The sequence below is a fragment of the Pezoporus occidentalis genome, unplaced genomic scaffold (assembly GCF_034315485.1).
Source record: "Pezoporus occidentalis ecotype Australia unplaced genomic scaffold, CSIRO_AGI_Poc_V1 ctg48, whole genome shotgun sequence".
Classification (NCBI taxonomy): Eukaryota; Metazoa; Chordata; class Aves; order Psittaciformes; family Psittacidae; genus Pezoporus; species Pezoporus occidentalis.
In genome coordinates this window covers 485,223-497,611 of record NW_026915813.1, presented here as the reverse complement: position 1 = coordinate 497,611, position 12,389 = coordinate 485,223, and the positions used below count along the sequence as shown (strand labels likewise).

General features: G+C 34.8%; 1 protein-coding gene across 3 annotated transcripts in view; it reads right to left on the bottom strand.

Annotated features, from left to right (window-relative positions):
* Nucleotides 1–12,389, bottom strand: part of JAKMIP1 (janus kinase and microtubule interacting protein 1) — a 139,302-nt gene that overhangs the window by 31,825 nt on the left and 95,088 nt on the right. For 2 of the 3 annotated variants that reach the window (XM_062636343.1, XM_062636342.1), the window contains 5 exons: nt 11,021–11,104; nt 7,402–7,464; nt 6,083–6,181; nt 3,021–3,122; nt 224–277 (listed from right to left, as the gene is read on the bottom strand). In XM_062636343.1, the coding sequence (XP_062492327.1) occupies nt 224–277; nt 3,021–3,122; nt 6,083–6,181; nt 7,402–7,464; nt 11,021–11,104 (402 nt within the window). Of the gene's footprint in view, nt 1–223; nt 278–3,020; nt 3,123–5,802; nt 6,182–7,401; nt 7,465–11,020; nt 11,105–12,389 lie in introns of those variants that run through there. The other variant, XM_062636344.1, reaches the window with a different exon arrangement.

Here is a 12,389-nt window from a genome sequence, read left to right as displayed (position 1 = left end):
TTGAGAAAATACATTTTCCACTAGCATTTATTTAACTGAAAGGTTTTCTTTCAAGTTTGTAAATGTAATAACTAACCGTTCATATTGTTCTTACAAACATAGCCATATAAAAATCGTACTGTGCATTTTCTTGAATGTTATTATTTGTGGGAAAAAAACCAAACAAACCTGCTTTACAATAACCATAAAACTAGAGGTATATTTGAAATTTAAAATTTGTTACCCCATTATCTCCAAGAATATCTAGCTTCTTCATAAGTTCAGAAATATTCACATCCTGAAAAAGATGTTCAACGTTTACTTTTTATAAAGTGGGTGAGAAACAGTTTTTACATGCTACATTTTGTGTATCTTTTTATTCACTTCTGCATGCAAAAAGACTTGAAATGTAAATAAGTGAAACATTAGTTCTGCATCACAATTACAAAAGAGTTATTGATACTTTCAGAGACAAAACCAAATGTCACTCTTTATTATAGCAAGCAAGCTGGATGCCTGTGTATGAGGGCAGAATGTTCCTGTGCCATTCACATTTATCATCCTGCTGATGTATGCAGATGAAAGATCAAAAGTGATAAAGAGGCTTAAAGGACTGGGTTTCTTTTCTATTTGGAATGGAGCATCAAGCACATCAGGCTACAGAAGGTAAATGGAGAGAGAACATGAACAATATAATCACTAAGAAGGTCTGTTGTGTGGTTTGGATTTTATTTTCTTTGCTAAACATAAACGTGGCAGTTCAAATCAGCCTTACAGCGGCAGAAGGGTATATGCATGGTGGACTGAATATGCCCTTCTGAATCTAATAACTCACAACATTTGGGAGTAGAAAGCCGCATTTCTCTGTCAGTCAGCTGCCAGATCCCCCAAAAGCAGTGAATAACTAAAAGTGGCTGGAAAAAAATCATGGAAATATGCTATTCCCATTTTCCTGAGCTAGCCCGAGTATAGTCCATAACTTAATATGGAATCATTCTCATTGACTTTGCATGCAGCTGTACTACTTGAAGATAGTAAGGCTTGAGAGCAGGGGCAAAGACCAGTTCATGTTAGTCCAAATGCTTAAAACATATGTATAAATCAAGACAGCCTTTTTAAAAGCTGACATCCTTCTACTCATAATCAACATTTCCTGGAAGAGGCCAGCATTTCACAGGGCTGTGTCTTGGCTCACTAATTTCATGAGTTGCAGTATGCAACATGCTGGTTGGCATCTATGTGTTATACAACTGTATTTTGTCAATAGTCAGGATTATCAATCTTTAAAATTTTGTAAAGCTAAATTAGTTATGTTTGTAAATTACACAGCTACACCAGAATATACTTGCTCATTATTTTTTACCCAACAGACTCCAGAGAGAAAGACTTAACAAGGAATGGAAGATTTCCTGAAGACCAGGCACAGACATAGGAGAGAACCTACAAATTAGTCCATCCTGGCTCAAAAAAAGGAATAGCGTTGTGTCTACATTTGTCCATCCTGAGAAGTCCCTCCTCTTCTTCCTTCTCTCTCCAAAAACTTCAGCAGTGTCTCCAAATGTTACATTAACTGTTAAACAGTGCACATCACTAATTTTAGAATGGTGCACAGCTTAATACACACTTGTGTTTGGATTGGTATCAAAAGCAAAACTATTGATTATGATCAGCATTGACAATGTTGAATGGAAACTTCCTTAACTATCAATTATACTGGTGAAGAGTGGAATTCAGTAAGACATACAAGTTCCCACACCTATTGAGCCAGAAGTACTGATTCTAATTCATTTATTTCCATGATGAAGCAAATAAGAGGATTTGGAAACCAAATCAGATTTTGCATCATTTCAGAATCAAATTTGCTACTGATAGCTAACAATTTGAAAAGGCACTGAAAACCAAGTCAACAATTTCAGTATGCCCATATTAGTTGACTGCCCCAGCTCCTGGGTAAGTGAACTGAAAGGCAGATTGAAAAAAGCTTACCTCTCTTTAAGAATGCAACAAACAAGAATAGACAAAAAGTACGAATTCTAGATCCTGGTAAGCTGTACCAGCCACAGCCAACACGCAAACTAGAATAATAGATAAGCTAAAAAGCAGATGTTGTATTCCATGGAGGCTGTATTTGAAATGTAATAAATTAACCAATGACTCAGCATCGTTTGGGAAAAGACTACCCAGTCAAACCTGTAGGTAAGAATCAAGTTTCTGCTTTTTTCTCTTTTGGATTACTCAGCTAGCCAGCAATATGCAGCCTGCAATTTATTTTTAGTATTGTGCTTATTAAAGCACTGAATAGAAACAAGCCTTCTATAAGAGGACTTGTAAACACAAGTACAATACAAGCAAGTGCCATGGAGCGTAGGACAGAGATATTCTGCTTTAGTTACTGTTGTGCAACGTTGCTAGCAAAGAAAGCCTGAATTCAGTCTTAGTGAACCAGCATACAAATTAATTTGTATAGCTAACTTATTTAAGGGAGAACATACATGAAAAGAGTAACTCTTGCTTCCTCATAGCAGAAGCAAACCAAGTGAGATTGGTTTGTTCTAAAGTGAAAGACAGACTCTCACTTATTTGAATGAGTTTTGGATCACACACGTCTTGTTACAAGGCCCTGGCCTAGACATGTAAGTATATTAATTCAACAAACTGAGTGCACAGGTGCTTTGTTAAATCTGGTCTAAAATAATAAAAGAATGCCTTAGATAAAAACATTTAATATCAAGAACAAAGTACGGTAGCAAGCCTGACAATGAATCCCATCAGCACCCACATTGTTCCTTGTAATGATTTGATAGCAGTACCTTAGATTAGATGTAGACTATCTTGACAGGCCAGCCTTCATTTTTGCTAATGAATTCCTCACAGACTACCAGACCATGTTCTTATGAAGCCATTTCCCCAGTCAAAAATATCTTTCTTTCCTTACTACATTTATTTTTTCAGATTTCTTTGCAAAGAGCAATATTGATATTGAGTTAGTCAGTCCAAAACCATTCCTAGCTATCCAACTGTTACTAATATTCTACGTATACCTTTATTCCTTCCTGCTGACAGAACAGTTGAAGAGCACTTCCATTGTTTTCAGGGAAGGTGGTTATTTGAAGATTAAATGCCGGCGACCTTCGTTCTCTCTCCTGAGGAAAGATTTTGTTTAAAAATAACACGTGTGATTATATGTAAATGTTTATTTCCCACATCTACAAAACATGCTTGTACATTACAAAGGAAGATTCCTATTGATATTCCAAATACACGGTGTATCCTCTTACTTTCCTTTTACCATATTTGAAGGATTTTGGCTTTAACTAAGCACAAAACCAGAGTTATCTTCCAACTAATTTTGTGCACACACACTTTCTGCAAGGTTAACCAAACTTTGCAGAAAGAAACTTGTGCAAAGAAACCTTTGCATGCTGGCCATATAACTGACTGGAGTCCTAAAATACCCTGCAGATATTTATGTTAATTGTAATCTTATTTAACTACTGCTGTCTTTCATGGAACAAACAACAACTTAGAAAGAAGAAACTGCAGGCAAAAAAATTAAACTGAATCATAAAATAGTATTGTCACTGAAGATTTTCTCAGTAAAATTAAAGCTGTGTATCTGCTCCCTGTTTATTCTTCAATTAAGCTTTCTACTAGAGCATGTAAAATCCCCAGTCCTATTCACTGTGCAACCTAGGACATTGGAATATTCTGAAAAGCAGCACTAATCTACACTGATTCTTTGGGCCACAACTAAAAAGTATAAACACCCATTTATCTAAAACCATAATATTGTTGAAATTCATCCAGCCCATCTTCTTGATTTTCATGCATTTCTTCAAAATACTAACCTATTATTGTTTCAGAAGACAGAAATACAGTAAACCGATACATAGGCATTTTTACTTAAGTGTAAATGTGCTTGTGAAAATAACTGTATTGAAAGCTCTGGGCAACCAAGGTACTGGGTCTTACTCTCAATTCTCTGTAACCATGGGAACCTGAGTAAGGAAAGTCAGATTTCCTCTCCACATTACATGAAGAGGGACTGGCAATAAGAGCTTCAGTTTCCAACAGTACAATGAGAGAGTTCTACTGCAAATATTTGAGTTCCTATGACCATCCATGCAGGTGCTTTAATTGATATGGCAAGTGGGCTGCATCCATTTACTGAAGCAAGCTACCGAGCATGGCGAGTCTTGTTCATTAACTGGCTTAAACCTAACTCAAGCTACAACAGAGGGGAAAAAAAATATATTCCTGTACTCTGTATGTTCCCCGAACCCCATAAGCTCTGTTTTAATTAATATTTTTGCAAACCAAACCCAGAAACTTAAATTTGATTTCAATTCAGTTACCATTTTAGGTTTTTTTAAAAAAGATAATTAGTTGCTATTGCATTAAACTCACCTGAATTTGCTTGCATTAACTGATGGAAACAAAATGGTTGCTTTTTACTGTAGCTTAATTCTCATCTGAAATAATTGAATGACTCTCAAAAAAGTTACTGCCCTGACTACCAGAAGCAGTCATTATTTCAGTCAAGCATTCACACTGTCAGTCTACATGCTTGCCCACTAAGGGGAAAAAGTCTATTCTTGCAATCAAACAAAAATGCTTCCATTGTTATTCTGTGAAACAAGTCTTTAAGACTTGGCACATGGCGAAACTCTACACCTCACACTGAGCTGGTTTTCATGTGATTCTTCCACGTGAAAAATACATTAATGAAGGATGTGTTGAAGCACTTCTTTTTTTCCTTTTGTTAAAGAAAATCTTTTGGATTGCTTTACTTCTAAGAACACTTACACTTTAGGAAACAATTTCTAGTGTAACAACTGCCAATTCAAATGCAAAACATTCAGTATCTTACTTTACAATTGTTTAATAAAATATAAAAAACTGTATTAGAAAGCATGCTACTTTACCTGAGCATCTACTGAAATTCTAATAACCTACATTCATAGTTTTGAATATAATGGGCTATAACATGAAAATATATGGTTGATAAATGATTAAGAAAAGAATAAGAAATGTCAAAGACAAAAAGAAGAATGTCTGCATAACAGGAAGAGACAACATTTTCATCTTTATCAGAAGTTATACATGCCAAGATTTTGGGTAAAACGTGCTGTGTGATGAAAATTATGAAGTGACAATGACAGTTTTCTTGGAGAGTTTATTCTAAATGGTGTTAGGAATGCTGGTGATCTTTGAAACTGAACAACATGTGATCAGGCAATACAACCATGTGACAGCTGTGCATCACACACAACTGGTTTAGTGTTATTAAATTCGACATGGGCCCCATTTACGTGCTTTCGACTCTAATCGCAGGCTATGTGTTCAAATTTTTATTAACAAATAATTTTGCTGCTATTTCATTTATGCATAGTATAAAATTTGTTTGCTATGACAATATACTACTTTCAGGTACAGAAGTTGTACTTGTGCTTCACCACTGATGTTTTCAGAGGGTTTTTTTCCATTTTGCATTGATTAAGGCCAATTATTTCCACTCCATGACCATTTTATACCATGAGAAAATGGATTTCAGGTAAGACAAATTCTTTAAAAGCTGCTATCAAAATGTGTTATTTTAAGATAATTTTGCTTCATATTAATGTTGTCAATCTTAATGTAATTAAAAGCAGTTACACATTGATGTGATGGATGTATCAGATCTTTAGTCAGATCACTGCATGCAAGACGTAAGAAGGTGTGTTAATTTAAATGATGCCAACCAAGGCTGTAGTATACATACCAAGTGATTTTACATGCAGGAAAGGAGCAGTTATGGAAATGAAACAAATAAAAAAGGCAAAATATTGCAAAACAAAATATTTTATTAGATTAAAAACAAGCTATATGCAATATATATTAGCTATATTACATCTTTATAAACATTAGTGAGCACTCTCTCCAAAACACATTAAGGCAGTGGCATCAATTTTGTTATCCCAAGGTACAACATTTAAAAAATAGATACCAAAGTGACTTCCCTTAAACATGCACCAGACATCAGTAATCTTTACAGGAATTTCAGCTTGGGTTCAAACATAATTTCTGCTCCATTTGAGAGTTTGCAACAGAGAGAATCTCTTACTTCAAGCTCTAGCACTCTGAACTCTAACAGCTCATTCTGGTCTTTTGCATCTTGCATCTCATTCTTCAGCTGATGCTCTTCTTGTTCCATTCTGTAAATCTATGAGACAGATACATCACAACATCCCATAAGCAATAGGAAAGATATTGTACATAGTTACAGGCCAGAGGTTTAGGCAAAACTGTTAATTATTTCAGTTTCTCTTTACATGTTGGGTCATGTCTTGGAGATAGACAAGGAACAATACAGCAGAAAGTATTTGTGAGAACTGTCAGCAGAAAATAGTCAATGTTCTCTTAGAATAGTAATCTGAAAGTAGTATGAAAAGTGATATGAATATTATACCTAAATGGATTAAGCAATACAAGCTTTCTTTTAAAATAAAATGAATGAAACTGGATTGCTTTAACATTTGGGTACTTTCTCATTGTCTTTGCATAACTAGACACGTACTATTTAGGGTATAAGAAAGACAATAATGGAGGGATTGTCATGTCTGATTTTTGGTTTTCCAGATCTGTGACTTGGGGTACTAAGAATAAGAAAATAGAAATTAAAATTTCACTATTCATTATGCCAACTAACAGCTTTAGTCTACTGTCTAACTTAACTGGGTGACCTTTTTATTTGTATGAAACTCAATAGAAGTGTAACATCTGGCATAATGTACTATGATGTTTATAATACCATGTAAGTGTCCAAATAAATTAACTCCAGCTGTAGCTACTTTTACTCATGAATTTTTATTTGTTTATCTTATTCCTTTTACATCAATTGAGCTACCAATTAGCAAAAATAGTTCTTTGACTCCATGAATACTAGCTAATTTTCCCACCAATATCAGTTAAGAACAATGCTCAGCTCCGAGTATTTCAGATTGGAAATGATACCATAGCCTTACATTTATCAGTATTATTTAATGTGTGTAAAAACTGTAAAAAAAATAGAAAGCTGAAGGAAGCAAGCAAGCAGTTTTATTAGTAATCAGGACAATAATAATCTTTGTGTAAATCTTTGGCAACACAGAAGTTTCCACACTGTATTTTGTTGGACACTAGAAAGACCAAACAGCTTGGGTTCTCCTGTTGGCTATGCAACAGGTAATCCACAATAAGGAGCAGCTTCCATTTACAAAGACTGCAAAAGCATAACAGTATTTTAATCACAGACTTTCATCGGAATGTCTGCTTCTGGAAAGAAATAATGGGACTAACTTTCATGTTGATATAACAGTACTTAATACATTAATTTCCTTTCACCATTCTATTTATGACAAAGGGCAGCAATAATGAAAATATTCCCATACTCTGCACACATACCTTCTCTAGCAACTCCTGATTTGTTCTGATTAACAGCTGCTTTTCTTCTACCCATTTTGAATCCTACGAAGAGGATTAAAAAGATTACAATATATATATATTTTGCAAAATAAGACAAGTGAATGATTACAATAATTAGAAAATTTCAGACATCATTGTACATTCAAGTATAAAAATGGTCACATATCAAAAAATAAAGCTATCGTAAATGTTTCAAGAATAAACAGCATTTGAAACTGCAGAGAACACAAAAGTTCCTTTCTCTTCCTGAAGCTGACTGTCTTGGTTTTTAATATGTTCCAGCTAAGAATATACTTTAAAATTTTTACATATAGCATTTGTGGATGACCACAGTTATATGATATTTTATGTCCTTTAAAAGATTTTATTCACTTAGCTTAACTCAAAGCTATTTCTTTCCACTGAAAAGAGTTGGTAACTTCCTTGCAAAATCATCCCAATTTGAGTGGTGTAATACAAATCCCAATGGAGAAAGAAAACCACTTAACTACCCTAAATGACTGAGAACAGGCTTCAGCAGCATGCTGCTATTTGTCTTCTGTTAAAAGTGTGAGAACCAGGCTAACATACAGTGTTTGTGATAAGGAATTCAAGGGTATGGAGGAATGGAAGTGATATAATATATTCTATACTCCATTTGAAAATTCAATTTCCATCTGAATACTTGTTCCAAATGTCATGTTAGGTTTTTCCATTGCGTCAAAAGTTCTCATCAAATATCCCTTTAAAGACCCAAACTACAAAACCTCAATGCCAACCACAGCTTGCTGTTCATATTTAATGGATTGTAACTGCCAAATTCTCCCTGTAAAGTATTTACATAACCTAGTTCATACTGTTCTAGTAAGTTTGCTACAACAATATCCAATACTCAATATGCCATACTAACTGTAGATCAAATTATTTTCTAAAGAAAAAGACAATTTAAAATCTAAATATCTTTACATTATGATATAACCTTTACTTCAATTATCATTTTTTTTGGAAATGTTTAAATTAGTTTTTATACCTAATGTCCACTACAATTTCATATTCTATTGTTCTTTCTCCTTTTTCCACACATACATAAGAATGCACAAGTGCATTTTAACTTTCATGCAGTAAACAAGCTTTTTAGGGTTATGATGTTGTATCATACTGAGAACAATATACTAAAATGAGTACTTAAAGGGCATGACATTTGTCAAGAATTCTTGAAACAAATGAGAGAAATGTTGAAAATAAAATCCAATGTCTAGTTTAACACTGAGCTAGTATTTTACCAAGGTCAAGGAATCAACAAAGAGTTGCATGCAGAGTTAGGGTTAATATCCCAATGCATGCACATGGAAAATGCATGCTCAACAGTTACATTCAACTACTCCAGTTTGCATAAGCAGAAAAAATAGATTACTTTGCCTTGTTGATTAGTAACTTGTGTGTCTTTCTTGAGGTTCAACTTGACTTTCTGAGAAAATCTTAACTCTGGTGGAATTGTATTTATATACGCACCAGGTCACTGAGAGAGCTGAGCATTAATAAAAAAATCCATCTGTTACATTACATACTTCAATATTTTGAGATTTATTACTTATATATACCATTTATATTACTATTAATATTTTATAAGAATTTATTCCCCTAATATAAAGTTTATCCATGCATCTCAAGGTAGCCTGCAGAAATGGCTTATTAGTCTTATTTATATCCAGGGGAATTCTGACAGATCAAGCTGATGGGATATTAACAAGAGCCATTGGTACATACTTTGAAATGACACATAAATTGTTATAAGCTAAACTTCAAAGAATTTTTTAACAATGAGATTCTTGTCTCTTGCTCTGAATTTTACTTCAGGAAAACTATGAAGGTTTCTGCTGTTTCTGTTTCCTAAAGATAAAGCTGTAAAGTAAGACTAAAAATATCTGGAATAATACCCTAGGATCTTTTGATTCATTGTTTTCTTTTCTAGAGCACTGGTTTCCTGAATTAACATTTCACAAGTATTATTAAAACATGACAAAGTGATAATAATAAAAAAATAAAAATCACATAGTGCACAGTCAATTTGTCATCACAATCATTTATTCTGTGGAATGTAGATACTAACAGGTCAGGAAAACCAAGGAGATGCTAGAGTTCCCAGGAAGACACTTTGACCACTTCTGTGGAAAGCTGATGCTAAGCACAGAAACTAGCTCACTAGAGACAATATCATATTGCTCCTTGCTCACGTCCCTCTTGGCCTTCTCAGGATTACTAAGAGATATAAGGTTGAAAATGTCGTTATGAATCTCATGAAGTAATAACTAATCAAATTCTAATTTCCAGGCATCTCCTTTTGACATACCATTCCAAAAGCAAAATCACAGAAGTAATTTCTGACATGGGTATCCATGTTCACTTATTTACATACACAGTTCTTATATTTTACACTGTAATATGTAACTTCTAATGTCTTCAATTACAACTTTATTATTAACACAATAATATGTCAGCAATAGATACTCAAGAGGTCTTCAGTTTCATTTATTATTCTTCCAAAAGCTCAGTGAGCCATCACTTTTCAAATTGAGAACATATTCTCTATTTTTAGTAATATTTTACTTATATGGAATATACTAAGAAAATTGCAGTTTGTGTGGAAGCTAGCATAAACACTTTTTATCCTTAATTTGCATATAACCTTTGCATTTGTAGAGAATCTCATAGAATTATTTTCTTACAAAGAATAAACCATTAAAATGGTAATACCAGTAACCTGGCAATATTCATAGGTTGTTCTCATTTAATGCTACAGAATCATTAGTCTTTGAGAAGTATATCTAGAGATAGCTATACACTATTTTATTTCCATAAACTACTTGAAATGTTAAAATTGTTATTTCAAACTATAAAACAAAATATCATGTCCCCAGGTTTTGCAGTGCATTCTAGCATTTATGCAATTGAACGTCTTTTAAATACACTCTCATAACTCTTAGTCAGCCTTCCTGAAGATCCTAGACATTATTAAATATGCATCAGTAGCCACATCTTCATTGAATATTTACAATATATACTGAAGCATAAGGACTAATTTTGCTCTGTGGGATAGGATGGGAATTTGAAAGAAGTTGAGCCCTCCAACATTATATGCCCCGGAGAGTAACACCACAAGTGGCTTCCAGTAATCAGACACACTCAGTGGTTCACTTCTCTCTTGAGACAAGTGTGGATGTAATTTGGGTTTTTTTGAGTTTTAATATGCTTCACACCAAAAATATTCTCCAGTACAAATACAGAATATTTATTTTATTGGAAGTTCTAGTGAATATAAACAAAACAGAAAACGGGAGAAAGGCCTTCACCAAATGACAATGGGAAAAGAATTAACAATACACACATACAGAGCTATTTTGATGTTATGCTTTAGTGTATTACGTGCCAGGAAATGAGCCTTTAATAGCATTTTCATAACCTATATATTACTTTCCTTTATTTAAATAATTGATTGCTGGAGTAGGAATTAAGCTGCATCAGTCACACCAGCAGACCAGCAAGCAATGAAGATGGCAAGGGCACCACTGCATGCAAGGGAAAAAATGATGTGGTAGAGGACATTAAGAGGTGCTTTTACCTGCCCTTTCTCCATTAGAGCTTTCTCCAAGTCCTCAATTTTTGCCTGACACCTGAGAAGATCAGCTTGCAGTTGTTCACGAGTCTGGGGGAGGAAAAACACCAAAAAGTGTGTTTATATGCATGCACATCCAGGTAAGCAGGTAGATTTATTTACACATAGGATCAAAGATACTTTCTACCCATTTATGGACTGTCCAGACAGCTTTTAATGCTTTTCACAAAACAGTTTGGGTTGAAGGATTGTCAAAGGTTATCTAGTCATAACTCCCTGCAATGAGGTTTCTTTCTAATGCAGACCAGGAGGCTGTTGGCCTTCTTTGCTGCAAGGATACATTGACACCTCATGTTCCACATGGACTCCCCCACGTCCTTTTGTGCAAAACTGCTTGCCAGCAAGACAGTCCCAAGTCTATACTGGTGCACGGAGTTATTCTTCCCCATTTGCAGGGCTTTTTCTTCCCTTTGGTGAATTTAATGGAATTCCTCTTCATACAGTTCTGCAGGCAATTGAATGATCCCCTCTAAATGGCAGCACAACAATCTCATGTATTAAAAACTTGTTTCAGCTGTGTAGCATCTGCAAACTTAGTGCAGGTGCACTCTGTTCAATTATCAAGGTCACTAAGGAGCTAACACCTTAAACACTACAGGTCCCACTATCAACTCCTGCAGTATATCACTGGTGACACACCTCCAACTGAACTTTTACCACTGACTACAACCCTTTGAGCTATTTCAGCCAATTTTCAGGTCACTTTTATTGTCCACTTGTCTAGTCTGTATTTATCAGTTAGTCTATGAGAATCTCACTGGGGAGAATGTCGAGACTTACTAAATTCAAGATAAACAACATCCACTGCTCTCAACTCATTTTCAAAGCTAGTCATCCCATCATAGAAGGCTACCAAGAACGTTTAGTGTGATTTCCCTTTCATAAATTCATGCTGGTCACTCCCAGTCAACTTCTTCTCTTTCAGACATTTGGAAGATAATTATCAAAGATAATTTGCTCCATCCTTTTCCCAGGGATCAGACTGAGAATGACCAGCTTTCAGTTCCCCAGATCCTCCTTCTTGCCTTTCTTGACGAGTCACATTTGCTCCCTTACAGTCCTCAGGAACCTCCCACAGTTGCCACGACCCTTCAAAAACAACTGAGAGTGTCCTAGCAATGACATCAGCTGACTCTCTCATAGTCAGTAATATACAGGTTCAAGCTCTATTTGATGCAGAATGAAGGTCATGAGGTGAAGATGATGAAGTTTTGAGCCCTATGGCTATCACTTGCCCATTTGGATGTTATGCATTCTTTGGTCATCAATCGCAATTGTCATTCAAGTAGAAGGCGACTTGTAAATATGCTGCTTT